The sequence below is a fragment of the Budorcas taxicolor genome, chromosome 16 (assembly GCF_023091745.1).
Source record: "Budorcas taxicolor isolate Tak-1 chromosome 16, Takin1.1, whole genome shotgun sequence".
Lineage (NCBI taxonomy): Eukaryota > Metazoa > Chordata > Mammalia > Artiodactyla > Bovidae > Budorcas > Budorcas taxicolor.
Genome location: NC_068925.1, coordinates 30,213,596 through 30,240,439, shown reverse-complemented (window position 1 = coordinate 30,240,439; position 26,844 = coordinate 30,213,596). Strand labels below are relative to the sequence as shown.

The 26,844-nt window shown below is 37.5% G+C and overlaps 2 protein-coding genes across 2 annotated transcripts in view; both read left to right on the top strand.

Moving 5' to 3' along the window:
• The window catches only part of LIN9 (lin-9 DREAM MuvB core complex component), an 87,220-nt gene extending 60,664 nt beyond the window's left edge, over window positions 1–26,556 (top strand). The window contains exons 12-15 of the mRNA XM_052653865.1: window positions 16,581–16,706; window positions 25,507–25,686; window positions 25,852–25,949; window positions 26,445–26,556. Coding sequence (XP_052509825.1) covers window positions 16,581–16,706; window positions 25,507–25,686; window positions 25,852–25,949; window positions 26,445–26,550 — 510 coding nt within the window. The 3' untranslated portion in view covers window positions 26,551–26,556. The remainder of the gene's footprint in view (window positions 1–16,580; window positions 16,707–25,506; window positions 25,687–25,851; window positions 25,950–26,444) is intronic.
• Window positions 20,149–20,798, top strand: LOC128061512 (26S proteasome non-ATPase regulatory subunit 10-like). The gene is given in 2 exon segments (XM_052653866.1): window positions 20,149–20,641; window positions 20,644–20,798. Coding segments are annotated over 2 exon segments (600 nt in total). The 5' UTR covers window positions 20,149–20,196.
• Window positions 26,557–26,844: the final 288 nt, after the last annotated feature.

The window sequence follows — 26,844 nt, the reverse complement described above, 5'->3', positions numbered from 1 at the left end:
CAGAGGACCAGCAAGGGTTGAGAGAAATTGGCATATTCCTTCCATGTTCTGGATTGGACCCCAAAAAGGCTACATTGCCCAGCTTCAGATTATTTTTTCTCTGAAATTGAACTAGGTTGATTATGGAGTTTCCCAGGTGGTACTAGTGGTAAAGAATGCTCTTTTATTTTATTAAAATAATAAAATTGTATCTTGCAGCATTTAAAATATAAAGGTTTAAAAATAGAGTCCAACATTTGTTTGTTGGTTAGGGTAAGGAGTGTGTATTCCACATAGATTTTGAAAAATGAAGAATGTACATTTTATTCTCTAAGGTACCTATTCAGATAATGGTAAAAGATTAATAACTACCAAGCTTATCAGGGGGAGCTGCATGAGGGAATGGAACAATTAAGTGTTCACTCAGTCCAAGAGAAGGCAACAAAGGAAAGAAAAAAATGACACCAAACAAGTGGGACACATAGAAGGAAAATAGTAAGATGGTAGATTTAAATCTAAACATTTTGATAAATAGCATTGAGTATAAGTGGACTAAATTTCTTAAATAAAAAACACAGATTGCCAGACTGGATGAAAAATAAAACCCAGTTCCTACCATATGATTCAGCAGTTCCATTCCTGGGTATGTATTTGAAGAAAACAGAAACACTAGTTCAAAAAGATGCATGCATTTCAATGTTCATAGCAGCATTATTTACAGTAGCCAAGATACAGAAGCAACTTAAGTGTCCATCAACAGATGAATGGATAAAGAAGATGTAATCTGTATATATGTGTGTACATGTATATACACACATGCCTGCATACATGCTCACACACACACACAGTGGGATATTATTCATCCATAAAAACAGAAATGCTGCTGTTTGCAGTAACCTGGATCTACCTAGAGGGTACTATGCTTAGTGAAAGAAGTTAGAGAAAGATGAATACTACTCTGTGTTATTACTTAAATGTGGAATCTAGAAAATAAACATGGATATAACAAAATAGAAACAGACTCACAGATATAAAGAACTCATGGTTACCAGTGGGAAAAAGGTAAGGGGATGGGCAAGATGGAGGTAGGGGATTTAGAGTTACAAACAACTACTATGTCTAAGACAAATAAGCAACAAGAATACTACACAAAGAAATTCTTTGTACTACACAAGGAAATTTACCCATTATTTTGTAATAACTTTAAATGAAGTATAATCTATTAAAAAATACTGAATCTCTGTGTTGTATACCTGAAACTAACATATCAGTTTAAATAGTTGTAAATCAACTACAACTTTTAAAAAAATCCAACTCTGTGATTCTTGAAAGAGACACATTTAATATAAGAGAATCCAGGGTAAAATTGTTAATGTATGAAATGATAAACACTACAATTGTTTATTTATTTATTTGTGGCTATGCTGGGTCTTTATTGCTTTTCGGGCTTTTCTCTAGTTGTGGTGCATGGGCTTCTCATTGCAGTGCCTTCTCTTGTTGCAGAGCAGGGCTCTAGGGTGGATGGGCTCAGTAGCTGTGGCACATGGGCCTAGTTGCTCAGTGGCAGGGATCATCCCAGATTAGGGGTCAGATCCACCATTGAGCCACCAGGGAAACCCCAGCAATACAAATTTTAAAATAACAACAGAAAAGCATGTAACTATATTAGTATCTGATAATTAAACGTAGGGCAACAGATATTACTGGTATTACTGGATATAGAGAGATATGCTTTCTAATGAAGAAAAGTTTAATTCACCGTATCTTACTGGATATAAAGAGGTGTGATTCTTAATGATGAAAGGTATAATTTCAAAATAATAACTTGAAATTTATATGTACTTAATAACATAGCATCCAAATATATAAAGCAAAAATTGGCAAAACTCAAAGGAAAAATACAAATCCACTGTTGTAGCAACACAGTTTCCATAGCCCTCTTAGTAACTAATAAAACAAATAGTCAAAAATCAGTTAGAGGGCTTCCCTGATGGCTCAGTGGTAAAGGATCCACCTGCCAATGCAGGAGACACGGGTTCAATCCCTAGTCCAGGAAGATCCCACATGCCGTAGAGCAACTAAGCCCGTGCACCACAACTACTGAGCCTCTGCTCTGGAGCCCAGGAGCTGCAGCTGTTGAAGCCTGCATGCCCTAGAGCCCATGTTCTGTAGCAAGAGAAGCCACCACAATGAGAGACCCGTGCACTGCACTTCTCTTTTACCACTAGAGAAAAAGCCTGTGTAGCATTGAAGACCGAGAGCAGTCAAAACTAAATTAGTTAATTAATTAAATTTTTTTTAAATCAGAATTTATACTTGAAAAACACAGTTAACAAGTGATTTCATTAGCATATGGAGACAGTTACACCTGCCAACTGTAGGATACCTATTATTTTCAAGCCTGCGTGGAATATTTACAGAAATTAATTGTACACAGGTCTTAGATCAGATTTCAACAAATTGCAAAATGATTAAAATTCTCCAAAGTAAGTTCTCTGACCACAGTAGAGGTAAATTTAGAAGTTAATAACTAAAGGATCAGTTTAGTTCAGTCACTCAGTTGTGTCTGACTCTTTGCAACCCCATGGACTGCAGCACACCAGGCTTCCCTGTCCATCGCCAACTCCCAGAGCTTGCTCAGACTCATGTCCATTGAGTTGGTGATGCCATCAAATCATCTCATCCTCTGTCGTCCCCTTCTCCTCCTGCCTTCAGTCTTTCCCAACATCAGGGTCTTTTCCAATGAGTCAGTTCTTAACTAAAAGATACCAAGAATAAAACTCATGCTTGAAAATTAAAGAATACAATGCTAAATAAACCATAAAGCAAAGAATGAGTTATCAGAGACCAGAAAATATTTTTAATTTAGTAGTATTGAAAATTATATACATCAAAATGTTGTTATGCAACCACGCCTATTTTAGAATAAAAGACATATTTAAATTGAAGATGGACTGAAAAAAATTAGTGAGTTACATCTATCTCAGTAAGTTAGAATAAGAACAACAAATTAAATCCAGAGAGAAAAGTAATGAAATAGAAAACAAATCTAAAATAGAGATGATCAACAGAGTAAAAGTTCAGCCCTTTGAAAGACCTAATAAAATTGATAATCCTGAAAATGCTAATCAGGAAAGATACCAATTACTGCTGTTAAGAAAGAGGGTGGTCCAGTGGTGGGGAATCAGCCTGCCAAGGCAGGAGCCGTGAGTTCTGTCCCTGGCCTGTGCGCCACAACTGCACAGCCTGCACTCTAGAGCCTGAGGGCAGCAACAAGAGAAGCCTGCACAGTGAGAAGCCAGGCACTGCAACACAGCGTAGCCCCAGCTAGGAGCAGCCACATGCAGCAATGAAGGTCCAGAGCAGCCACAAGGAAAGAGAGGGGACATCACTATAAAACCTGCAGACATGAGAAAGGTCTTGAGAGGGTACTGTGGGATTGAATTTTGTGTGCTTCAAATTCATAAATTGATGCCCTAAGCCACAGTGTAACTGTATTTAGAGATAGGGCCTTTAAGGAGATAATTTAGGTTAAATGAGGCAATAAGGTTAGAGCCCAAATCAGTAAGACTGGTGTCCTTACAAGAAGAGGAAGAGACCCCAAGAGATCTCTCCATGTATGCACAGAAGGAAGGCCATCTGAGGACACATGAGAAGGCAGCTTTCTGCAAGCCAGATCAAGTTCTGAAGTTCTGTTTAGAAACCATCCCTGACAGCACCTTGATCTTGAACTTACAACCTTCATAACTACAAAAAAAATTTATTGCTATTTTTTAAGCCACCAGTCATGGTATCCTGTTATAGCATGCCAAGCAGACTAATACAGTTTATAAACAGCTTCCTGTAAATATTTTTGAAAATTGAAATGAAGGAGGCAAATTCTTAGAAAAATACTTGTAACACTGATATGGAAAAAAAGTCTGAATAGTCCCATCACTGCCTTATAAATGAATCTATAATGTAAACTTGACCACAAAGAATCTACACCACCAGATGAATTCTTCCATACCAGGGAATTCAACTAAATATTTACCATTACCATCACCTTGCAAAAACTTTTTTTCGAGAATAGGAGAAAAACTAGGAACATTTTCCAATTCCTTTTTGTAATTCTTGAATAAGTTGATATTAAAACCTAACAAAGATATTACAAAAGAGAATAACTGCTAGCCAATATCATTTACGAATATAGGTGAAAGAATCCTAAACAAAGTATTAACAAATGGGAATGTTTAAAAGGTACATCATGCCAGCCAGTAGATTTATTCCAGGAATGCAAAGGTAGTTTAACATTCAGAAATAAATAAGTGGAGTCTTGAGCCACAGAAGATGATGATGGTCTCCACAGACAGATTACGAAAATAGAATGTAAAACATGTAAGCTAAAATGACCTAACTATCTGGAAGCTCCTCCATTAGGTAGATTTACAAGAAAACTTAATATGAAGAGAGTCATTTCCAATGGGGTGGCAGATTCACAAAACATACTAATGTTAAGCAAAATGTCAGAATTCATATTAGCTTTAAAACATTACTTCAGATTCTTTTCCTGTTTAGGTTGTTGTATAATATTGAGCAGAGTTCACTGTGCTATACAATGGATCCTTATTGGTTATCCATTTTAATTATAGCAGTGTATACATGTCAATCCAAAAGAATAGATACGTGTATATGTATAACTGAACCTTTCCTTCACACATGAAACTATCACAACCAACTATATATATTGTTAACCAACTATATTACAATATAAGATAAAAGGTTAAAAAAGAAAAAAAAAGAACTAGGAAATCTTGTACCCTCGGTTTGTGCAGCGCTGCAAGCCATGACCGGTCCCTCCCACCCCCAGAGCTTCAAGGAAAGAACACGGTTCATGGAAGGAACAGACTGCCTCTTAAAAAAGGAGCCAAAATCTTCCCCCCGCTTTTTTTTTTTAATTCCACTGGGGTATGTCCATTTCTGTTTTCTCTTTTTTATTCCTGCTACCGCAGAAAGCAGTTCAAAACATTTTTAATATCAAGTAACATTGATGTTATCATTTTAATGAAAAAATACCCATTGAAAAGTTTGGGAGAAACTGTGGCATGTAGCTCTGCAGTTAGGAGTATGTCTCAGCGCTTTATCCCCCTTTAGGTTACAATCTTTATGTCGCATGTACCACATATATCATTAAATAATTTTAAATTATGAAAAAAAAAAAAGAACTAGGAAATCTAATGATGTCCAGAGAAAATATGAAACTTCTGCAGGCATTTATATAAGAATAGCGGTTGATTTTAGGGGCTATCCAGCTTGGTTATTATGGTGCAAAAATCTCAAACATTTAATAAAGTTATTCCAGCTGGTAAACATAACACGTTCTTTTCATTGGTAATAAAATATTTAAAACATGTATACTCATTATGTTTTCAGACAACAGGAGGACAATGTGCCACTGTTTTTTTTCTCATATCAAGGACTGTCATTTAAGCATAAACCTGGAATTCAGTTCTATAGGATAAGATCAAGGTATGAAGTATCAGACTGCTTTAGAATAAAACTGTTCCCCAAAGAAGAAAAAGCATAAATCACATACTTGCCTGGTGAAAGAGTTGAAATTTAAATTGTTCAGTGTAGCAAGTAAAAGGAATGCTATTGCAAATCCTGTTGCTTTTTGAAGAGTTGCTAACTGCTGCTGCTCCTGCTGCTGTTAAGTCGCTTTAGTCGTGTCTGACCCCGTGCGACCCATAGACGGCGGCCCACCAGACTCCGCCGTCCCTGGGATTCTCCAGGCAAGAACACTGGGGTGGGTTGCCATTCCCTTCTCCAATGCATGAAAGTGAAAAGTGAAAGTGAAGTCGGTCAGTCGTGTCTGACTGCCAGCGATAACTGCTAGTAGTATAAAAAGTATATTCAAGGTTATTTGATCCTTGTACTCATTAAAAACAAATGGTGGAGAGAGATGGATTTCTGTTCACAGTAGGTCCTGTGTATAACATGTATTGTGCATGGTAATTGTTTGGTCTTTGTTTAATAAACCATACCCTTCAATTTAAGTGGAATCATCAAAAAGGAAATAGTATGGTATGTGACGGCTCAGATGGTAAGGAATCTGCCTGCAAGGCAGGAGACCCAGGTTCGATCCCTGGGCCAGGAAGATCCCCTGGAGAAGGGAATGGTAACCCACTCCAATTTTCTTGTCTGGAGAATCCCATGGACAGAGGAGCCTGGTGGGCTACAGTCCCTGGGGTCGCAAAGAGTCCGACATGACTGAGTGACTAACACTTACTTACGTGATTTGAGATTAGTTTTAAAAAGGAAATAAAATGTGAAAATTATCTTCAGAGACTACCATTTCTATTACACTGATATGAGTACAGTGCCTTATAGAGGTAGTAAAAATCAAATTATATCCATTAATCGTAACAACCTATTATTTATTCTTTTCCATATATCACTTCTGAGTTGAAATTTTGTAGAATATTTCAGGGACAAATACAAATTATTCAATTAGTTTAATTCCTTCTTTACAGAAGGAAGAATCCTAAGTATTATAAGGAGATTTTATTTTTAATAAATAAATATCCAGAACCGTTATTTTTTAATACCTTCAGAGGTATAACAGTTCTTTCATTTTTATGGATTACAGATTTTCTTGGTATGCATTTTTTCCTAATTTTCTGTGATATATCAGGTTAGTGACATTGAACTAATTTAATGTTTATGTTAAACTCAAATGATTTTCTCACTGAGTGATTTTATGGAGAAAAGGAAGGATATACCTATTTGAATGCAGAGTTCCAAAGAATACCAAGGAGAGATAAAAAAGCCTTCCTCAGTGATCAGTGCAAAGAAATAGAGGAAAACAATAGAATGGGTAAGACTAGAGATCTCTTCAAGAAAATTAGAGATACCAAGGGAATATTTCATGCAAAGATGGGCACAATAAAGGACAGAAATGGTATGGACCTAACAGAAGCACAAGATACTAAGAAGAGGTGGCAAGAATACACAGAAGAACTGTACAAAAAAGATCTTCATGACCCAGATAATCACGATGGTGTAATCTCTCACCTAGAGCCAGACATCCTGGAGTGTGAAGTCAAGTGGGCCTTAGGAAGCATTGCTGCTACTGCTGCTAAGTCACTTCAGTCATGTCTGACCCTGTGCAACCCCATAGACGGCAGCCCACCAGGCGCCCCCCCCGTCCCTGGGACTCTCCAGGCAAGAACACTGGAGTGGGTTGCCATTTCCTTCTCCAATGCATGAAAGTGAAAAGTGAAAATGAAGTTGCTCAGTCATATCTGACTCTTAGCCACCCCATGGACTGCAGCCTACCAGGCTCCTCCATCCATGGAATTTTCCAGGCAAGAGTACTGGGGTGGGGTACCATTGCCTTCTCCATAGGAAGCATTACTACAAACAAAACTGGTGGAGGTGATAGAATTCAGGTAGAGCTCTTTCAAATCCTAAAAGATGATGCTGTGAAAGTGCTGCACTCAGTATGCCAGCAAATTTGGAAAATTCAGCAGTGCCCACAGGACTGGAAAAGGTCAGCTTTCATTCCAATCCCAAAGAAGGGCAATGCCAAATAATGTTCAGACTATTCCACAATTGCATTCATCTCACATGCTAGGAAAGTAATACTCAAAATTCTCCAAGCCAGGCTTCAATAGTACATGAACCGTCAACTTCCAGATGTTCAAGTTAAATATAGAAAAGGCAGAGGAACCAGAGATCAAATTGCCAACATCCGTTGGGTCATAGAAAAAGCAAGAGAATTCCAGAAAGACATCTGCTTTATTGACTATGCCAAAGCCTTTGATTGTGTAGATCACAACAAACTGTGGAAAATTCTGAAAGAGATGGAAATATCAGACCACCTTACCTACCTTCTGAGAAATCTGTATGCAGGTCAAGAAGCAACAGTTACAACCAGACATGAAACAACAGGCTGCTTCCAAGTTGGGAAAGGAGTCTGTCAAGGCTGTATATTGTCACTCTGCCTATTTAACTTCTATGCAGAGTACATCGTGCGAAATGCTGGACTGGATGAAGCACAATCTGGAATCAAGATTGCCAGGAGAAGTATCAATAACCTCAGATATGCAGATGACACCACCCTTATGGCAGAAAGTAAAGAGGAACTAAAGAGCCTCTTGGTGAAAGTGAAAGAGGAGAGTGAAAAAGCTGGCTTAAAAATCAACATTCAGAAAACTAAGATCATGGCATCTGGTCCCGTCACTTCATGGCAAATAGATGGAGAAACAATGGAAGCAGTGACAGATTTTATTTTCTTGGGCTCCCAAATCACTGCAGATTTTCCAAGATTTCCACTCCTTGGAAGAAAAGTTATGACCAACCCTCTGGTATACAGTAGGGCCTTGTTAGTTATGCATTTTAAATATAGCAGTGTGTATATATCATTCCCAAACAGAGAAGGCAGTGGCACCCCACTCCAGTACTCTTGCCTGGAAAATCCCATGGATGAGGGAGCCTGGCAGGTTGCAGTCCATGGGGTGGCTAACAGTCAGACACGACTAAGAGACTTCACTTTCACTTTTCACTTTCATGCATTGGAGAGGGAAATGGCAACCCACTCCAGTGTTCTTGCCTGGAGAATCCCAGGGACGGCGGAGTCTGGTGGGCTGCCGTCTATGGGTTGCACAGGGTTGGACACGACTGAAGCGACTTAGCAGCAGCAAACTTCCTAACTATCCCTTACCCTCACCCTTCTCCTCTGGAAACCATAAGTTCAATTCTCTAAGTCTGTGAGTCTGTTTCTGTTTTGTAAATAAGTTCATTTGTAACATTTCTTTTTAGATTCCTCATATAAGCTATATCATACAATATTTCTGTTTCTCTGTATGATCATCTCTGGGTCCATCCATGTTGCTGCAAATGGCATTATTTTGTCCTTTTTAATGGCTGAGTGATATTCCATTGTATATACCGTATTTTCTTTCTCCATTCTTTTGTTCATTGGTATTTAGGTTGCTGTCATGCCTTAGCTATAGTAAACAGTGCTGCACCAAATAGTGGGGTGCAAGTATTCTTTCAGACTGTGTTTTTCTCTGAATATGTGTACAGGAGTGGGATTGTAGGATTATATGGTTTAGTTTAGTTTTTTAAGGAACCTCCATACTGTTCTTCGTACTGCCATACCAATTTACATTCCTACCAACAGGAGTGTTCCCAAGTTCTCTCCACACCCTCTCCAGCATTTATTATTTTTGGATTTTTTTTATGGAGACACAAATTTATTTCTTGATGGAATTTATTAAAAATGGGAACATTGGTCTGATAAAGTCTCCTTTAATTTTGGAACACTTAAATGTTTATCTCACTCTTACTTTACCCAGCAAAAGCAAACTTGTCAAAATATGAAATTAAATGTTCAGACTTTGAATTTGCAAAGCAAAGGGAGGAAAATTACTTTAAAGTACGTTAGTCACTTTTATGATACAACAAGGAAAAAGTTTTCAGTCATACGTCTGAGGAATTTTTGTCTAGTTCTTTTAGATTTAAAGTTTTGAACTACCTTTTCTTGACCTAATTATATAGTATGTTAAAGTCAGTGAAGGTTTGTCCAAGCTTATTAACTTCAATATACCTTTTCGATTTTGGACTATCAAAACCTTTTTAAAATACATATACAGAACATCCACATACAAATTAATTAGTGTATAGAATTTACTAAAGTAGATTTGAATTGCCTCAACACTGTATAAAAGTAGATACTACACTAGTAGTCTCAGTCAGTCTCTGATCATTGCTTTTCCACTTTGAAAATTTGTCTTGTCATACACGGACATTAATAATAATTCAGGAGTAGGAAAGGGGATTTATCCTAGACAGTTCTGTTTTAACCACTTTTAAAACTGTGTATTAGTGGCTTTGGAAAACTCTGCTGCTGCTAAGTTGCTTCAGTTGTGTCCGACTCTGTGCAACCCCATAGACGGCAGCCCACCAGGCTCCCCCGTCCCTGGGATTCTCCAGGCAAGAGTACTGGAGTGGGTTGCCATTTCCTTCTCTAATGCATGAAAGTGAAAAGTGAAAGTAAAGTCGCTCAGTCGTGTCTGACTCTTCGCGACCCCATGGACTGCAGCCTACCAGGCTCCTCCATCCATGGGATTTTCCAGGCAAGAGTACTGGAGTGGGGTGCCATTGCCTTCTCCGTGGAAAACTCTAGATACTGTTTTCTCTGTACTTCCCTCTCTCCATCACCACTATGAAGGTTGTTCTTTTACAGATGTTCTCAGCATTGTCTTATCATGATTGTTAGTCCTCTTTTTATTTTTGAAATTATGAATCTCTGCAGAAATCTGCTTATTAATTTGAAAGTAGAATACATAAAAAATGAAAAGGAGTCCATTTTGTGTGCCACACTCGACCTGTATGCGACAGCCTAAAAGCACATCACTTGATTATATAGGAGGGATAGGAAGCCATGCTTAATTATAATAACTTATTTAAAGGGACAGGTTTTTAAAATAACAGCCGTATTGAGATATTATTCACATACCATACAATTCACCCATTTAAGTGGACAGTTTTGTGGTATTTAGTTTACAGTTCAATTCACAGATTGTGCAGGCATCAGCAGAGTTGATTTTAGAACGTTTTCATTATCCCAAAAAGAAAACCTATATTTTTAGCAGCTACTCCTCATTTCCACCAAATCCGTTTCCACCCCAAACCTAGGCAACCGTTAATCTAATTTCTCTCCAGCTGTTCTGGACATTTAATGTAAATGGAATCTTGTGATATGTAATCATTTGTGACTGTATTCTTTCAAGTAGCATAATGTTTTGAAGGTTCATCCATGTTGTAACATGTATCAGTACTTCTTATTGCCAGATAATATCCCATTGAATGGATGTATCACATTTTATTTATCTGTTCATCAGAGGGACATTTGAGTTGTTTCCGCTCTGGCTATTTCAAGTAAGACGACTATGAATGTTCATGTATGGATTTTTGTGTAGATGTATATTTTCATTTCTATGAATATGTATCTAAAAGTGGAATTGCTGAGTCATGTTAACCCTCTCCTTAATCTTTTATGTAACTACCAGGCTATTTTCCAAACCAATACAGTATTGTAAAGTAAAATGAAATAAAATTTAAAAAAGGAAAGAAATAAACAAAATGAGGTCCCTAATCTGAAAAAAAAAAAGAAAGGTCTGATGCAATTTTCCTTTTATCTGTTTTATAAAGTATCCAAGCTTGTAAAAGTGTGTGTTATTCACCTTTAAATGAACTATAAAATTGCCTTAGATACTTGTTTAAAAGACTAACAGGTAAGACTGTTAAAGCTAATCACTTACTAATTAAAAAAAATTTTTTTAAGTGTAATTTACAATGTAAGAAAGTAAAGAAGGGGATTTCCCTGATTGCCTAGTGGTTAGGATTCCAGACTTTCACTGCTATGACCCATGTTCAATCCCTGGTCAGGGAACAGAGACCTCACAAGCTGTGCAGCATGCCCCCCGGCAAAAAAAGTAAAAAAAAATCCACAAGATCATCTCAATGGATGCATAAAAACCACCTTACAAAATTAAACATCTCTTCGTGGTGGAAAAGCAAACATTCTTATCGAACTAGGAATAGAATGAAAAACCTGATAGAGAATATTTACCAAGAAAACTTATAGCATGTATCATACTTATTAGTGAAGTGTTAAAAACTTTCTCTTTAAGACTGGAAATAAGACAAGGGAGCCTACAATCACAGCTTTTATTTAATAGTACACTAGAGGGCCTAGTCAATGTAATAAAACAAGAAAATGAAGTAAGAGCTATAAAGATTGGGAAGGAAAAAATGAAACTCTTTTATTCACAGATGATGTGGTTGTGTACCTAGAAAATGTAAAAGAATATGCAGTTAAATTATTAGAATTAATGTGTGAGTTTAGCAAAGTTGTAAGATTCAAGATCAGTTTTTTAAGCAGTTGTTTTTCTATATATCAGCAATAAGCCGTTAAAAATGAAATTTCAGAAAATACCATTTAAAACTGCATACCTTGATATAAATATAAGATATATTAAACTTCCGTATAGAAAACTATTAAATGTTGAGTGAAATTAAAGAAGACCTAAATAAAAAGAGATAGTCATGATTTCAAAAATTATTTTTTGAATAGAGTCATTTTCATCAAATTTATCCATAAATTGAATGAAATCTCAAGTGAACTTTGCGTGTGTGTGTTTGTGTGTGTGTGTGTGCATATGTATGCATAAGTGCATTCAAACTGACAAGCTGATTCTAAAATTTATGTGGAACTGCAATAAAGTAGGACGATTTACTCTTGTATATCAAGACTTATTACAAAGCTGGAGTTTCTGAAGACTGTGTGCTACTGGCCCAACATAGAGAAATAGACCATGCAACAGATAGAGAGCCCAGGAATAGATTTGCATGTGTGCACACTCTTGATCTATGAAAAGGTGGTCCTGCAGAGCAGTGAGGAAAGAAAGGTCTTTGAAATAATGGTGCTGGATTAACTGGATATCCGTGTGGGGAGGGAGATAAATCTCAAACATAGCCAGATGACTGCCATTTTAGATCTAAATGTGAAAGGCAAAACTATGAAGCTTCTAGAGGTGATTGCTGCTGCTGCTGCTGCTGCTAAGTCGCTTCAGTCGTGTCCGACTCTGTGCGACCCCATAGACGGCAGCCCACCAGGCTCCGCCTTCCCTGGGATTCTCCAGGCAAGAACACTGGAGTGGGTTGCCATTTCCTTCTCCAATGCATGAAAGTGAAAAGTGAAAGTGAAGTCTCTTAGTCGTGTCCGACTCTTAGCCACCCCATGGACTGCAGCCCACCAGGCTCCTCCGTCCATGGGGTTTTCCAGGCAAGAGTACTGGAGTGGGGTGCCATTGCCTTCTCCATTTGGGACTGATATATACACACTGCTATATTTAAAATGCATAACTAACAAGGCCCTACTATATACCAGAGGGAATTCTGCTCAAATTTTATATAACAATCTAAATGAGAAAAGAATTTGAAGAGGTGATTAGGAGAGTAATTTTAAGATCTTGAGGTAAGAATTTTTTAAATGAAATAAATGTGAATAGATAGTTCATAGGAAAAAAAATACAAATGACTCTTAAATATGTGAAAAGGGGTGTGTGTGTATGTGTGTGTGTGTTCAGTTGCTTAGTCGTGTCTGACTCTTTGTGAACCTGTGGACTGTAGTCTGTCAGGCTCCTCTGTCCATGGGATTTCCCAAGTGAGAATACTGGAGTGCGTTGCCATTTCCTCCTCCAGGGGATCTTCCTGACCCAGGGATCAAACCAACATCTCTTATGTCTCCAGTATTGACAAGCAGCTTCTTTACCATTAGCACCAGCTGAGAAGCCACATTTGAAAAGGTGGTCAAAGAAACAGTTAAAAAAGATCCTACTTTTTAGTGAAATTGGCAAAAATTAAAAGTTGTAACAAAACATTACAGTGATACTGAGCCTGCACATTCTAGAGCCCAGCCTCCAAAATGAGAGAAGCCACCGAGCACCACACAGCCAAAAAAATTTTTTTAATTATTGGTGAGACTGTGGGGAAATAAGCGTTCTTAAAAGTGAATTAGTACATCTTCCGCGAAGGGCATTTTGTCAATATCTATTGAAATTTAAAATGCACAATGCACAAGCCCTTTGATTTAGCGGTTGCACTTCTAGGAACTTCTGCAGAGAGATTTCCTTTATTTATTCCCCCCAAACAAATAGCCATAGTCTCAATTTAATAATAGTTTATTTTTCCCCACTGATTTGAAAGGGCAACTTTATTGTATACTAAATTCCCATGTATGAATAAATACACAAGCATACATATATATATAGGAATTACCATATATTAAAGACTGCCCACTGTTCTGTTCATTGGAAGATTTGTTACCCATGCCAGTTCCACAGTTTAATCTGCCATCTGCCAGTATAAGTTCCCTGTTTGTCCTTTTTCAAGATGGCTTTGGTCATTCTTGTATATTTATTATTCTATTTTCTGTGTTAGTACTTAATTATTTGACCATTTTAAAACATAAGGGAAATACTTGTCTTCATCTAGGATATTCAGAAAGAAGTGCTGAAGACTTTGAGGGCAGTTTCAAAAGAGGGGGCTCCAGCAGTATTTGAGAAGTTGGAGATACAAGCAGATGATAATTTTGAAGAGGATGATATCTGTTTCATTTTAGGATTCTTTTCGAAAATGATTCATTTGTTATTTCACTGTAGATAAAGTCCTTGTATGTCTTTATTTAAATAACTCATTAATATGTTGAACACAAAAATTGAGGCTCAAGACTTTTGATATCCTCGCCCTCTAATAATTTTGACTACTTCTGAGTCTGCCACAATACACACTTAACACGCAAAAAAAATTTGACCAAATTAAACTCAACACCATGTCCCCAGTCCAGCCCAACAGGGAAATGGAGTTAAACTCACCATGTCTTGTTTATCCTTGCATAGGAAATACTAATTTTTTTGATAGTAGAGTGGGGTTAACTCCACAAAAACTAAAGCTTAGGAATGGGAATTCAGGAAGCACCAATGAATGTACTGGGTGTGACTCTGGGCCAGTATAAGAACTTGTGTGTGTGTGCTCAGTCGTGTTCAACTTTTTACAACCCCATCAACTATAGCCCACCAGGCTCCTCTGTCCATGGGATTTTCCAGGCAACAATACTGGAGCAGATTGCCATTTCCTTCTTTAGAGGATCTTCCCAACCCAGGGATTGAACCCACATCTCTTACATCTCCTGCACTGGCAGGCAGATTCCTTATCACTGCACCACCTGCGAAGCCCATTATAGAACTTACCTTTCCAACAAATAATGTATGCTCTCACTTAGATATAGAATCTAAAAACAAAAACAGAAAACAAGAAACCAAGGTCATAAGTACAGAGAGCAGATTGCTGGTTGCCAGAGCTTGGTGGAGGAGAAGGGCAGGTAGGGTGAAATGGGTAAAGGGGATCAAAAGGTACAAGCTTACAGTTATAAAATAACTGTAATAAGGATGTAATATACAGTATGGTGGCTATAGTTAATAATACTGTATTGCATATTTGAAAGTTGCCAAGTAAATCTTAAAAGCTCTCATCACAAAGAAAATTATATATGATGACGGATGCTAATTAGACTTGTAGTGATCGTTTTGCAATATATACAAATACAGAATCATTGTGTTGTACATCTGAAACGAATAGAATTTTGTATGTCAGTCTACCTCAGTTTAAAAACTAATTATGAAATAAATAATCTTTAAATGACTTATCCCTTCCCTTGTCTCCCTGTGACGTTGTTTCCCTTCCTCCTCTTTCACTGCATCAGATCCCATGGTGGAGGAATTCTGATGCAGTCTACCTTCAGATCCTGCATGCTTACCGCTTACTGGCTGTGGTACATGAACCTCAGATTCCTCCATATGTAATGTGGGGATAATTATAGTATCCTTCTTGGGATGGTTGTAAGGATTCTGTGAGATTCTCTTAAACACTTAGAACAGTACCTGGTACATTATTAATAGTGTGTGCTGTTGAGCAAAACATTTAACTTTCCTGGGCCTCAGTTTTCTCATCTGTAAAATGACAAGGCTGAACAAGATGATCGCCAGGTTTCTGTTAGCTCAAACAATTAAAACGCTGTGATTGGTTACTAGTGTAAGTAGTTTATCCCTGCCGGTCTAGGCACACTTTTCTTTCTTAACTGTACTTGTTTCCCCAGTGCATGAGGATCTGCTTTCTCGGAAATCCTGTGAAAAACAGAAGTGTGGTTCAGTTTGGCTTGACTAAAGAAGTCTCATTGCAGCATTTGTAGCTGGAGTGGAACGGATAGTGTAATTTACTGGAGGTGTTACGAAGACAGGAAAGGAAATGGAATCAAAGTCCATTTACACTTACTGGTAGGAAGCAGATACGAAATGATGGCAATGGTGATAGCAGTTAATACTTACTGAATATTTTCTATGTGGAAGGCAATATGCTACACCATATATTATTTCATTTAATCTGTGCCATAATCTCATTAGATAGAAATTCTTTTATCCCCAGTTTGCAGATGAGAAAACAGGCACAGAGAAATTAAGGAACTTGCTTAAAGTCACACAGCTAGAATGTAATAGTGTTGGGTTTTGAACATGTAATCTGATTCTAGCACCCATAACTGTTATCCATTATGCTATACTGAATTGAGTCCAAATGGAGAATCAATTCAATAACTAGAACACTTCAAATGAATATATATAATTTTTTACCGACTTTTTATTTTTGAAAATGATAAAGTTACTAAAAAGTTGAAGGATTTCTATAAGAAACATACATAGATTCAACAGTTTTGCTTCATTTAATCTGTCTTGTACACACACACTCTCTTTCTCTCTCTCTCTGTACAATCTCCATTTTTTAAAAAGTAAATGACAGACATCATGACACTCCTAAGAACAAAGACAATCACCTAAATAACAATAATACCATTATCACATATAAGTAGTATAACATTGAGCATAGTCTGTTCTAATAACCTGTTTGTCTGTTTTTAATAAGTCCAGTATCCTAGTAGATCATTGAAATTGCATTGTTAAAAAAAACCTTATCAAAATCTGACTTTTTTTCCTTCTCAGAAATCATATTCCATGCCCATTGGCATTGAATTTCAACGGAGATATGCAACGATTGTTTTAGAGCTTGAACAACTGAACAAGGACCTAAACAAAGTTTTGCATAAAGTTCAACAGTACTGCTATGAGGTAGGTAGTTTGTATGAAGTTGTGGGGGTGTGACCTTGAAGGATTATAGCTCTCTAAAATAATTTAGAGACATCCAGAAAAATAATTACTCTTAATTCTATCCCACAGGCTGTGAGGCACAGTCAAAAAAATAAATAGAAATTTTAAAAATAAACTTTACATTAGAACTATGGATTCTTGAACTGCAGTCGCATACATTATAGGATTATTTGTGAATTATCATTATGTGCATAAAATTATATGTATGAAGGTGGTTCACCAGTTTCACCAAAAATTTAAGTTTCTTACAAGGAAGAATGAAATGATTGTGAAAAGTTTAGTATGCTCCAGCATTTGCATTCTTAGAGGTTGCATATTTCTAGTAAAGCCACTCTTTTTTTTTTTTTTTTTTTGAAGTAGAGTGTTTTGACTTAGCATTCAAAAAGTATCCTTTTGAATTAGAGTTTTTTTCTTTTCTGTGAGTGGGATTACTTGATCATAATGGTAACTCTGTTTTTAGTTTTTAAGGAACATCCATACTGTTCTCCATACTGACTACCAGTTTACATTCCTACCATCAGTGTAGGAGGGTTCCTTTTCTCCATACCTTCTCCAGCATTTATTATTTGTAGACCAGTTGATTTACGGTGTTTCAAGTATACACAGAGTAATTCAGAGACATATATTCTTTTTCACATTCTTTCCCATTATAGATTATTACTGAATATAGTTGCCTATGCTATACAGTAGGACCTTGTTTATCTGTTTTATATATGGTAGTGTATATATGTTAATCCAGCCTTCCTAATTTATCCGTCCCCCATCCCTTTTCCACTGATAATCCTCTCTGTGTCCTCTTTTCTATGTTTGAGAGCCCATTTTGGTTTTGTAAAAAATTTTATTTGTGTCACTCTTTGATCCTTTTTTTGGTACCATGTTTTTAGATTCTACAGGTAAGTGTTATCATAATGACATTTGCCTTTCTCTGTCTGACTTTACTTCACTTAGCATGATAATCTCTGGGTCCATCCATGTTGCTGTAAATGGCATTATTTCATTTTTTCTTGCAGCTGAGTAATATTCTATTGTATGTATATACCACATATTCTTGTGCTTTGTTTTTTTTTCCTTATACCACATCTTCTTTATCCATTCTTCTACTGATGGACATTTAGGTTGCTTCTGTGTCTTGGCTATTGTAAATAGTGTTGCTATGAACTTTGGGGTGCATGTATCTTTTTTAATTAGAGTTTTCATCTTTTCCAAGAGTGTGATTACTACATCATAATGGTAACTGTTTTTGCTTTTTAAGGAACCTCCATACTGTTCTCTGTACTGGCTATACCAATTTACACTCCTACAATCAGTGTAGGAGGGTTCCTTTCCTACGTACCCTCTCTAGCATTTATTATCTGTAGACTTTTTATTATCATTCTCACTGATGTGAGGTGATAACCTTTTGTAGTTTTGATTGCATTTCTCTTATAACTAGAGGTGTGGAGCATCTTTTCATATACCTGTTGGCCATCTGAATGTCTTCTTTGGAGAAATGTCTCTTTTGGTCTTTTGCCCATTTTTTGATTGGGTTCTTTAGGTTTTTTTGATATTAGGCTATATAAACTCTATGTTTATTTCAGAAATTAATCCCTTGCAGTCACATCATTTGCAAACATGTTGTCTCATTCTGTAGGTTGCCTTTTTATTTATGGTTTCCTTTGCTGTGCAAAGGCTTTTAAGTTTAATTAGGTCCCATTTGTTTTTTCTTGCTCTTGCTTTCATTACTGTAGAAGATGGATCCAAAAAATATTGCTGTGATTTATGTCAAAGAGTGTTCTAGTATCTGGTCTTACATTTAGGTCTTTAATCCATTTTGAATTTATTTTTTATATGGTATTAGAGAATGTTCTTTGCATGAAATGTTCCTTGGTATCTCTAATTTTCTTGAAGAGATCTCTAGTCTTTCCCATTCTGTTGTTTTCCTCTACTTCTTTGCATTGATCACTGAGGAAAGCTTTCTTATCTCTCCTTGCTATTCTTTGAAACTCTGTATTCAGATGCTTATATCTTCCCTTTGCTCCTTTGCTTTTCACGTCTCTTCTTTTCACAGCTATTTGTAAGGCCTCATGAGACAGCCATTTTGCTTTTTTGTATTTCTTTTCCATGGGGGTGTTCTTGATCCCTGTCTCCTGTACAATGTCACGAACCTCATTCCATAGTTCATCAGGCAGTCTGTCTATCAGATCTAGGACCTTAAATCTGTTCCTCACTTCCACTGTAATGGTCATAAGGGATTTGATTTAGGTCATACCTGAATGGTCTACTGGTTTTCCCTACTTACTTCAATTTGAGTCTGAATTTGGCAATAAGGAGTTCACGCTCTGAGCCACAGACAGCTCCCAGTCTTGTTTTTGTTGACTGTATAGAGCTTCTCCTTCTTTGGCTGCAAAGAATATAATCAGTCTGATTGCAGTGTTGACCATCTGATGATGTCCATGTGTAGAGTCTTCTCTTGTGTTGTTGGAAGAGGGTGTTTGCTATGACCCGTGTGTTCTCTTGGCAAAACTCTTATTAGCCTTTGCCCTGCTTCATTCTATATTCCAAGGCCAAATTTGCCTGTTAGCCAAGGTGTTTCTTGACTTCCTACTTTTGCATTCCAGTCCCTTATAATGAAAAGGACATCTTTTGGGGTGTTAGTTCTAAAAGGTCTTGTAGGTCTTCATAGAACCATTCAACTTCAGCTTCTTCAGCATTACTGGTTGAGGCATAGGCTTGGATTACTGTGATATTGAATGATTTGCCTTGGAAATGAACAGAGATCATTCTGTCGTTTTTGAGATTGCATCCATGTACTGCATTTCAGACTCTTTTGTTGACCATGATGGCTACTCCATTTCTTCTGAGGGATTCCTGCCCACAGGATTAGATATAATGGTCATCTGAGTTAAATTCACCCATTCCAGTCCATTTTAGTTTGCTGATTCCTAGAATGTTGACGTTCACTCTTGCCATCTCCTTTTTGACCACTTCCAATTTGCCTTGATTCATGGACCTAACATTCCAGGTTCCTATGCAATTTTGCTCTTTATAGCATCGGACCTTGCTTCTATCACCAGACACATCCACAACTAGGTATTTTTTTTGCTTTGGCTCCATCCCTTGATTCTTTCTGGAGTTATTTCTCCACTGATCTCCAGTAGCATATTGGGCACCTACCGATCTGGGGAGTTTTCTATTTCAGTATCCTATCATTTTACCTTTTCATACTGTTCATGGGGTTCTCAAGGCAAGAATACTGAAGTGGTTTGCCATTCCCTTCTCCAGTGGACCATATTCTGTCAGACCTCTCCACCATGACCCGCCTGTCTTGGGCGGCACTACGTGGCATGGCTTAGTTTCATTGAGTTAGACAAGGCTGTGGTCCGTGTAGTTAGATTGACTAGAAATGGTAAGGACCGGCCTGCGACGTGAGGAGGTGGTGGATCTGGCTGCACCGAGATCCTGGGAAAGCGAAATGGAGGGGTGTGTGTCTAACCTAATGATCTGCAACCTGGCCTACAGCGGGAAGCTGGAGGAGTTAAAGGAGAGGATCCTGGCAGATAAGTCCCTGGCCACTAGGACTGACCAGGACAGCAGAACAGCATTGCATTGGGCATGCTCAGCTGGACATACAGAAATTGTTGAATTCTTGCTGCAACTTGGAGTGCCAGTGAATGATAAAGATGATGCAGGTTGGTCTCCTCTTCATATTGCTGCTTCTGCTGGCCGAGATGAGATTGTCAAAGCCCTTCTGGGAAAAGGTGCTCAAGTGAATGCTGTCAATCAAAATGGCTGTACTCCCCTACATTATGCAGCTTCCAAAAACAGGCATGAGATTGCTGTCATGTTACTGGAAGGCGGAGCTAATCCAGATGCTAAGGACCATTATGAGGCCACAGCAATGCACCGGGCAGCAGCCAAGGACACTTAGCCTGTGATGAAGAGAGAGTGGAAGAAGCAAAATTGCTGGTGTCCCAAGGAGCAAGCATTTACATTGAGAATAAAGAAGAAAAAACACCCCTACAAGTGGCCAAAGGTGGGCTGGGTTTAATACTCAAGAGAATGGTGGAAAGCTAAGCAGCTTGGATTTAGTCTTACTTTGTTTTGTGGCTGTCCCCTAATGTACTGGTAACTAATGTATGTGTACACAAGACATCATCTATGAATGACGAAGTTTTTTCATCTCCCAAGTCTTGTAAACGTGTTTACTATTGTTCCTGCCGAGTTATTTGTTCTTAGCTTACAACTTGCTTTCCAGGCATTGAATAACTGTTGGCATTGTTCTTCTCTTTTATATTATCTGTACTGAATTTTGGTTGACTCTGTGCAAGTGATTCTGTGGCTGTTGTGAGTCTTAAGCACCCTATCACGTACCCTCTATCCCCCTTTGAGGCAGAACAACCCCAGTAGCACCAGGCCAATGGTTTTCCCAGTGTTTCTAGGTAGATTCTAGAATGTTCCTCCATACAGTTGAAACACATCATAACTCAGAAGCCTATGCCACATATTTCTGTGTTTTTCCGACAGTACGGGTTAATTTTTTTGTTATTGGAGGAAGACTTATATCTTGTGAGGACCAAGTTTTCGGTTCGGGGATGCTGTCCTTAGCATTCATAACCACGAAAAAAATGAAATAAAATCACATGGGTACGAGTGTCTTTTTTAATGAGCTGTTTCCCTCCAAAGTAAACTGTATTGTTTTTTTCTTTTTAATTTTTATTTTTACTGTATTTTACTTTACAATACTGTATTGGTTTTGCCATACATTGACATGAATCCACCACGGGTGTACCTGCGTTCCCAAACATGAAAATTTTGAAGTACCTATATTAAATCACACCATATTGAAAAGAATGTCAAGTTTGTTACCATGATGTATAACAAAAATGAATTTTGATTTGTATTTCAGCAGCTAAAAAAATAAAATGCTAAATCTCCTGAAAAAAAAAAAAAAAAAAAAAAAAGAAATGGTAAGGACCTAACAGAAGCAGAAGATATTAAGAAGAGGTAGTGAGAATATACAGAAGAACTGTACAAAAAAGATCTTCACAACCAAGATAATCATGATGGTGTGATCAGTCACCTAGAGCCAGACATCCTGAAATGTGAAGTCGAGTGGGCCTTAGGAGGCATCACTATGAACAAAGCTAGTGGAGGTGATGGAATTCCAGTTGAGCTATTGCAAATCCGAAAAGATGATGCTGTGAAAGTGCTACACTCAATATGCCAGCAAATTTGGAAAACTCAGCAGTGGCCACAGGACTGGAAAAGGTCAGTTTTCATTACAATCCCAAAGAAAGGCAATGCCAAAGAATGCTCAAAGTACCACACAACTGCACTCATCTCACACACTAGCAAAATAATGCTCAAAATTCTACAAGCCAGGCTTCAGCAATACATGAACCGTGAACTTCCAGATGTTCAAGCTGGTTTTAGAAAAGGTAGAGGAACCAGAGATCAAATTGCTAACATCTGCTGGATCATCTAAAAAGCGAGAGAATTCCAGAAAAACATCTATTTCTGCTTTATTGACTATGCCAAAGCCTTTGACTGTGTGGATCACAATAAAGTGTGGAAAATTCCAAAAGAGATGGGAATACCAGACCACCTCACCTGCCTCCTGAGAAATCTGGATGCAGGTCAGGAAGCAACAGTTAGAACTGGACATGGAACAACAGACTGGTTCCAAATAGGAAAAGGAGTACATCAAGGCTGTATATTGTCACCCTGCTTATTTAACTTATATGCAGAGTACATCATGAGAAATGCTGGGCTAGATAAAGCACAGTCTGGAAAGAAGATTGCCAGGAGAAATATCAATCACCTCAGATATGCAGATGACACCACCCTTATGGCAGAAAGTGGAGAGGAACTAAAAAGCCTCTTGATGAAAGTGAAAGAGGAGAGTGAAAAAGTTGGCTTAAAGCTCAACATTCACAAAACAAAGATCATGGCATCTGGTCCCATCACTTCATGGCAGATAGATGGGAAAACAGTGGAAACAGTGTCAGACTTTATTTTTGGGGGCTCCAAAATCACTGCAGATGGTGACTGCAGCCATGAAATTAAAAGACGCTTACTCCTTGGAAGGAAAGTTATGACCAACCTAGATAGCATATTCAAAAGCAGAGACATTACTTTGCCAACAAAGGTCTGTCTAGTCAAGGCTATGGTTTTTCCTGTGGTCATGTATGGATGTGAGAGTTGGACTGTGAAGAAAGCTGAGTGCCAAAAAATTGATGCTTTTGAACTGTGGTGTTGGAGAAGACTCTTGAGAGTCCCTTGGACTGCAAGGAGATCCAACCAGTCCATTCTAAAGGAGATCAGTCCTGGGTATTCTTTGGAAGGACTGATGCTGAAGCTGAAACTCCAATACTTTGGCCACTTCATGCGAAGAGTTAACTCATTGGAAAAGACTCTGATGCTGAGAGGGAGTGGGGGCAGGAGGAGAAGGGGACGACAGCGGATGAGATGGCTGGATGGCATCACTGACTCGATGGACGTGAGTCTGAGTGAACTCTGGGAGTTGGTGATGGACAGGGAGGCCTGGCGTGCTGCGTATCATGGGGTCACAAAGAGTCAGACACGACTGAGCGACTGAACTGAGAGAATGTTCTATTTCATTATTTTACATATAGCTGTCCAGTTTTCCCAGCACCATTTACTGAAGAGACTACTACTTTTTTTCCATTGTATATTTATGCCTCTTTGTTGTAGATTGACCATAAGTGCATGGGTCTAGGACTTCCCTGATGGCTCAGACAGTAAAGAGTCCACCTGCCGTGTGAGAGGTTCTATCCCTGGATTGGGAAGCACCCCTGGAGGAGGGCATGGCAACCCACTCCAGTATTCTTGCCTAGAGAATCTCCATGGACAAAGGAGCCTGGTGGTCTACAGTCCATGGGCTCACAGAGTCAGACACGACCTAGCAACTAAGCACAGCATTGGTTATTTACAACCACATCTGTTTGTGATGTGAGATAAGCAGCTTTTTATAATAGCCTCTTCATTGAGTCCCAAACATCTGCCATTTTTGTTGATATCAGTCCACTTGAACTGAGGGAAATGAACTGCGATTACCTTTAACTAAATTCTGAGTATGTTTTGCTCATTCCTTTAGCCATCCATTATTATTTTTATTTTCCTGATAATTGTCATTTACCTACATAGCAATATGTGTCCTCCTAGCAAATAGAGTTCTCCCTCTGCACTAGCAACCATCCACAAGAGGTGCAAACCAAGCAGCCCAAGGTGGCATAAAACATGCAGAAGTGGGTCTCCTTCTGTATCTCACTGCGTACACAAGGCCATATGTGATACTCATTTCCTAATGGAGTAAATTTAATTTAATTTTCACAAAGCTCTTAGGAAGTACCAGAACAAGCAATTCCACTTCTGTGTATATATCAAAGATATATAAACATGTATTTACCAAAAGATAGACACTAGAACATACATAGCATCACTGTGCATTATAGCCAAAAATTAGAAATTACCCAAATACACATCAATACTAAAATGAATCAGTAAATTATCATATAATATACAATGGAATTCTTAGCAATAAGAATGAATGTGTGGACATATTTGTTCATATGAGAACATGCAAATATTGAACAGATGAAGTCAGACACAAAAGAATATATCATGTATAATTTCATATTATGTAAGGCTCAAAAGCCAGCAAAAACTAATATATATAATAAATAATATATAGCTCTGTATTGTGTTATAATATATATATATAAAAGTCAGGATGGTGGCTACCCTTGGAGTATTATATATTTATGTATACTTCAGTTTAAAAAAATGGTAAGTGTTAGAAGACAAGATTATTCATTGCAGTGTTACTGACAGTCACAAAACATTAGAAGTAACCTAAATGCCCATACATAGGGAATTGGCTGAATAACTTATGGCGCATCCCATAGTGGAGCGGTGTGCTGCTATAAGAATGATCAAGGAAGCTCTCTGTGCTAATGTAGGCACATAGCTTCCTTAACCGAGTGATCAAAGATAACATAAGCAGTAGTGGGACAGATAAACATCATACACCTCCTAGTCACAATGAACTGAGAACAGCAACATCACTTTTGTGGTGTTTCCGCCAAAGGCCTGTTACCTTAGTTTAATCAAGAGGAAACAGACAAACCCACATTGAGGGATATTATGCAAAATATTTGGCTGATATTCTTCAAAGCCATCAAGGTTATGAAAGACTGAGGAACTGTTCCAGAGTAAAGGAGTCTAGAGAGACAGGACAACCAGATGTATTCAGGGGGAACAGTAGCTAGGTATTGGGACAGTTGATGAAATCTGAATATAGACTGTTAGAAAATGGTATTATGTCTGTGCTAAACTTCCTGATTGTGATCAGATCATTGCTGTGTAGTTATTAAGTATTTAGGAGTAAAGAGGCACAGTGTTTGCAACTTATTCTCAAATAGTTAAGAGAAAAAAAATTATATACAGAGAAAGGTCAAATGTTAACTCAAACACAGTAAACCATAAGCAATTAGTGAATCTGGGTAAAAGGTTATCAAGAAATTTTTGTTCTATTCTTTTTTTAGAAGTACCTAAAAATTAAAAGGTACCCAAAATATAAAACAAATCAAAAAATAAATACTGTTAGAGGGAAAAAAAATTTCTAAGGTAAGAGTGAGATTGTTTTTGTTATACAAATGCTACTTTTATAAAAATCCTAATCTGAAAACAGGGCACAAACACACAGAAATCAGCATGGCCTTATGAATGTATATCTTATGTTTTAATCATCTGTATTCAGCTTGCTCCAGACCAAGGGCTCCAGCCTGCAGATCAGCCAACAGACATGAGGCGAAGGTGTGAGGAAGAAGCACAGGAAATAGTTCGGCACGCAAATTCCTCAACAGGACAGCCCTGTGTTGAAAATGAAAATCTGACAGACTTAATCTCCAGGCTTACAGCTATTTTATTACAAATTAAGGTAAATTTCAGAGGACCTTTTGGAGAAAATATTAAGAATACTTTCTTCATTTTGACAACAAACTGTGCTAATTTGGTGCTAAAAAATTAAACTATATATTAGAGCAAAGTTTTTGTCTGTATTCGAAGTACAATTAAATTTTGAAAAAAATTTTTTTTTCTTTAGTGTCTAGCAGAAGGAGGAGACTTGAATTCCTTTGAATTTAAATCACTTACAGATTCACTAAATGATATCAAGAGTACAATAGATGCTTCTAATATCAGGTAATTCATTAGATGTACTCTATTTTTATATGAAATTCATAGCGATTTCCAGTATAAGTACTGTAAGAATTGTACATATTTATGAACTAGTCATGATTTTTATCCTTTAAGTAAATTGTAAATGAGCTTTCATTTTATATGCTGTCTATTGACAGAATTTTCAGATGGATTTTTTTATATAAAGGAATCAAAAGACATATAATATTTAGGTTTGGGTTTGGCATAGAGGTTTAACTTTGAAGTAAGTCTTCCCCAAAGAGAGATTTGCCTATCCTCTCTTTCCAGCACTCCCGTGGCTTCTTTGCTTCTCTCAAGCATAGCTTCTCAGTTACTACTGGAGTAGAATTATGGCTAATGTAAAGGGAAGATGTATTACTTATGTGGGGTTGTTATCTTAGCTATTTCCTTACTGAAATTCAGCCTTTTCTTTTTAGAAAAACTGTTTTTCTTAATTTTGTGAGATAAAGTAGTTAACCATGTTTCTTCTTTCTTTAGTTGCTTTCAGAATAATGTAGAGATTCATGTTGCACATATTCAGAGCGGCCTGAGCCAGATGGGAAACTTACATGCCTTTGCAGCAAATAACACCAACAGAGACTGAATAGAAGATTTAATTATCCCAACTGCATAGGACATTGTTTTTGTGACGTTCTCTTCCTTTATATAGGCTTCCAACACCAAATAACCTATCTGCTGGAAAACAAGGAAAATTTAAATCTCCAAATAAGGCATTTTAATATACTCTACTGCTTCTTGAACCAGCATTGCTGACCAGCATTATATTTATTTTTCTTTTATTACTCAGCTGCAGTAGCACTGCTTATGTTATATATGTTTATTAGCAAGTATTTTTAAACTGAAAATGTCTGAACATAACCTAATTTCATGGAAGAAT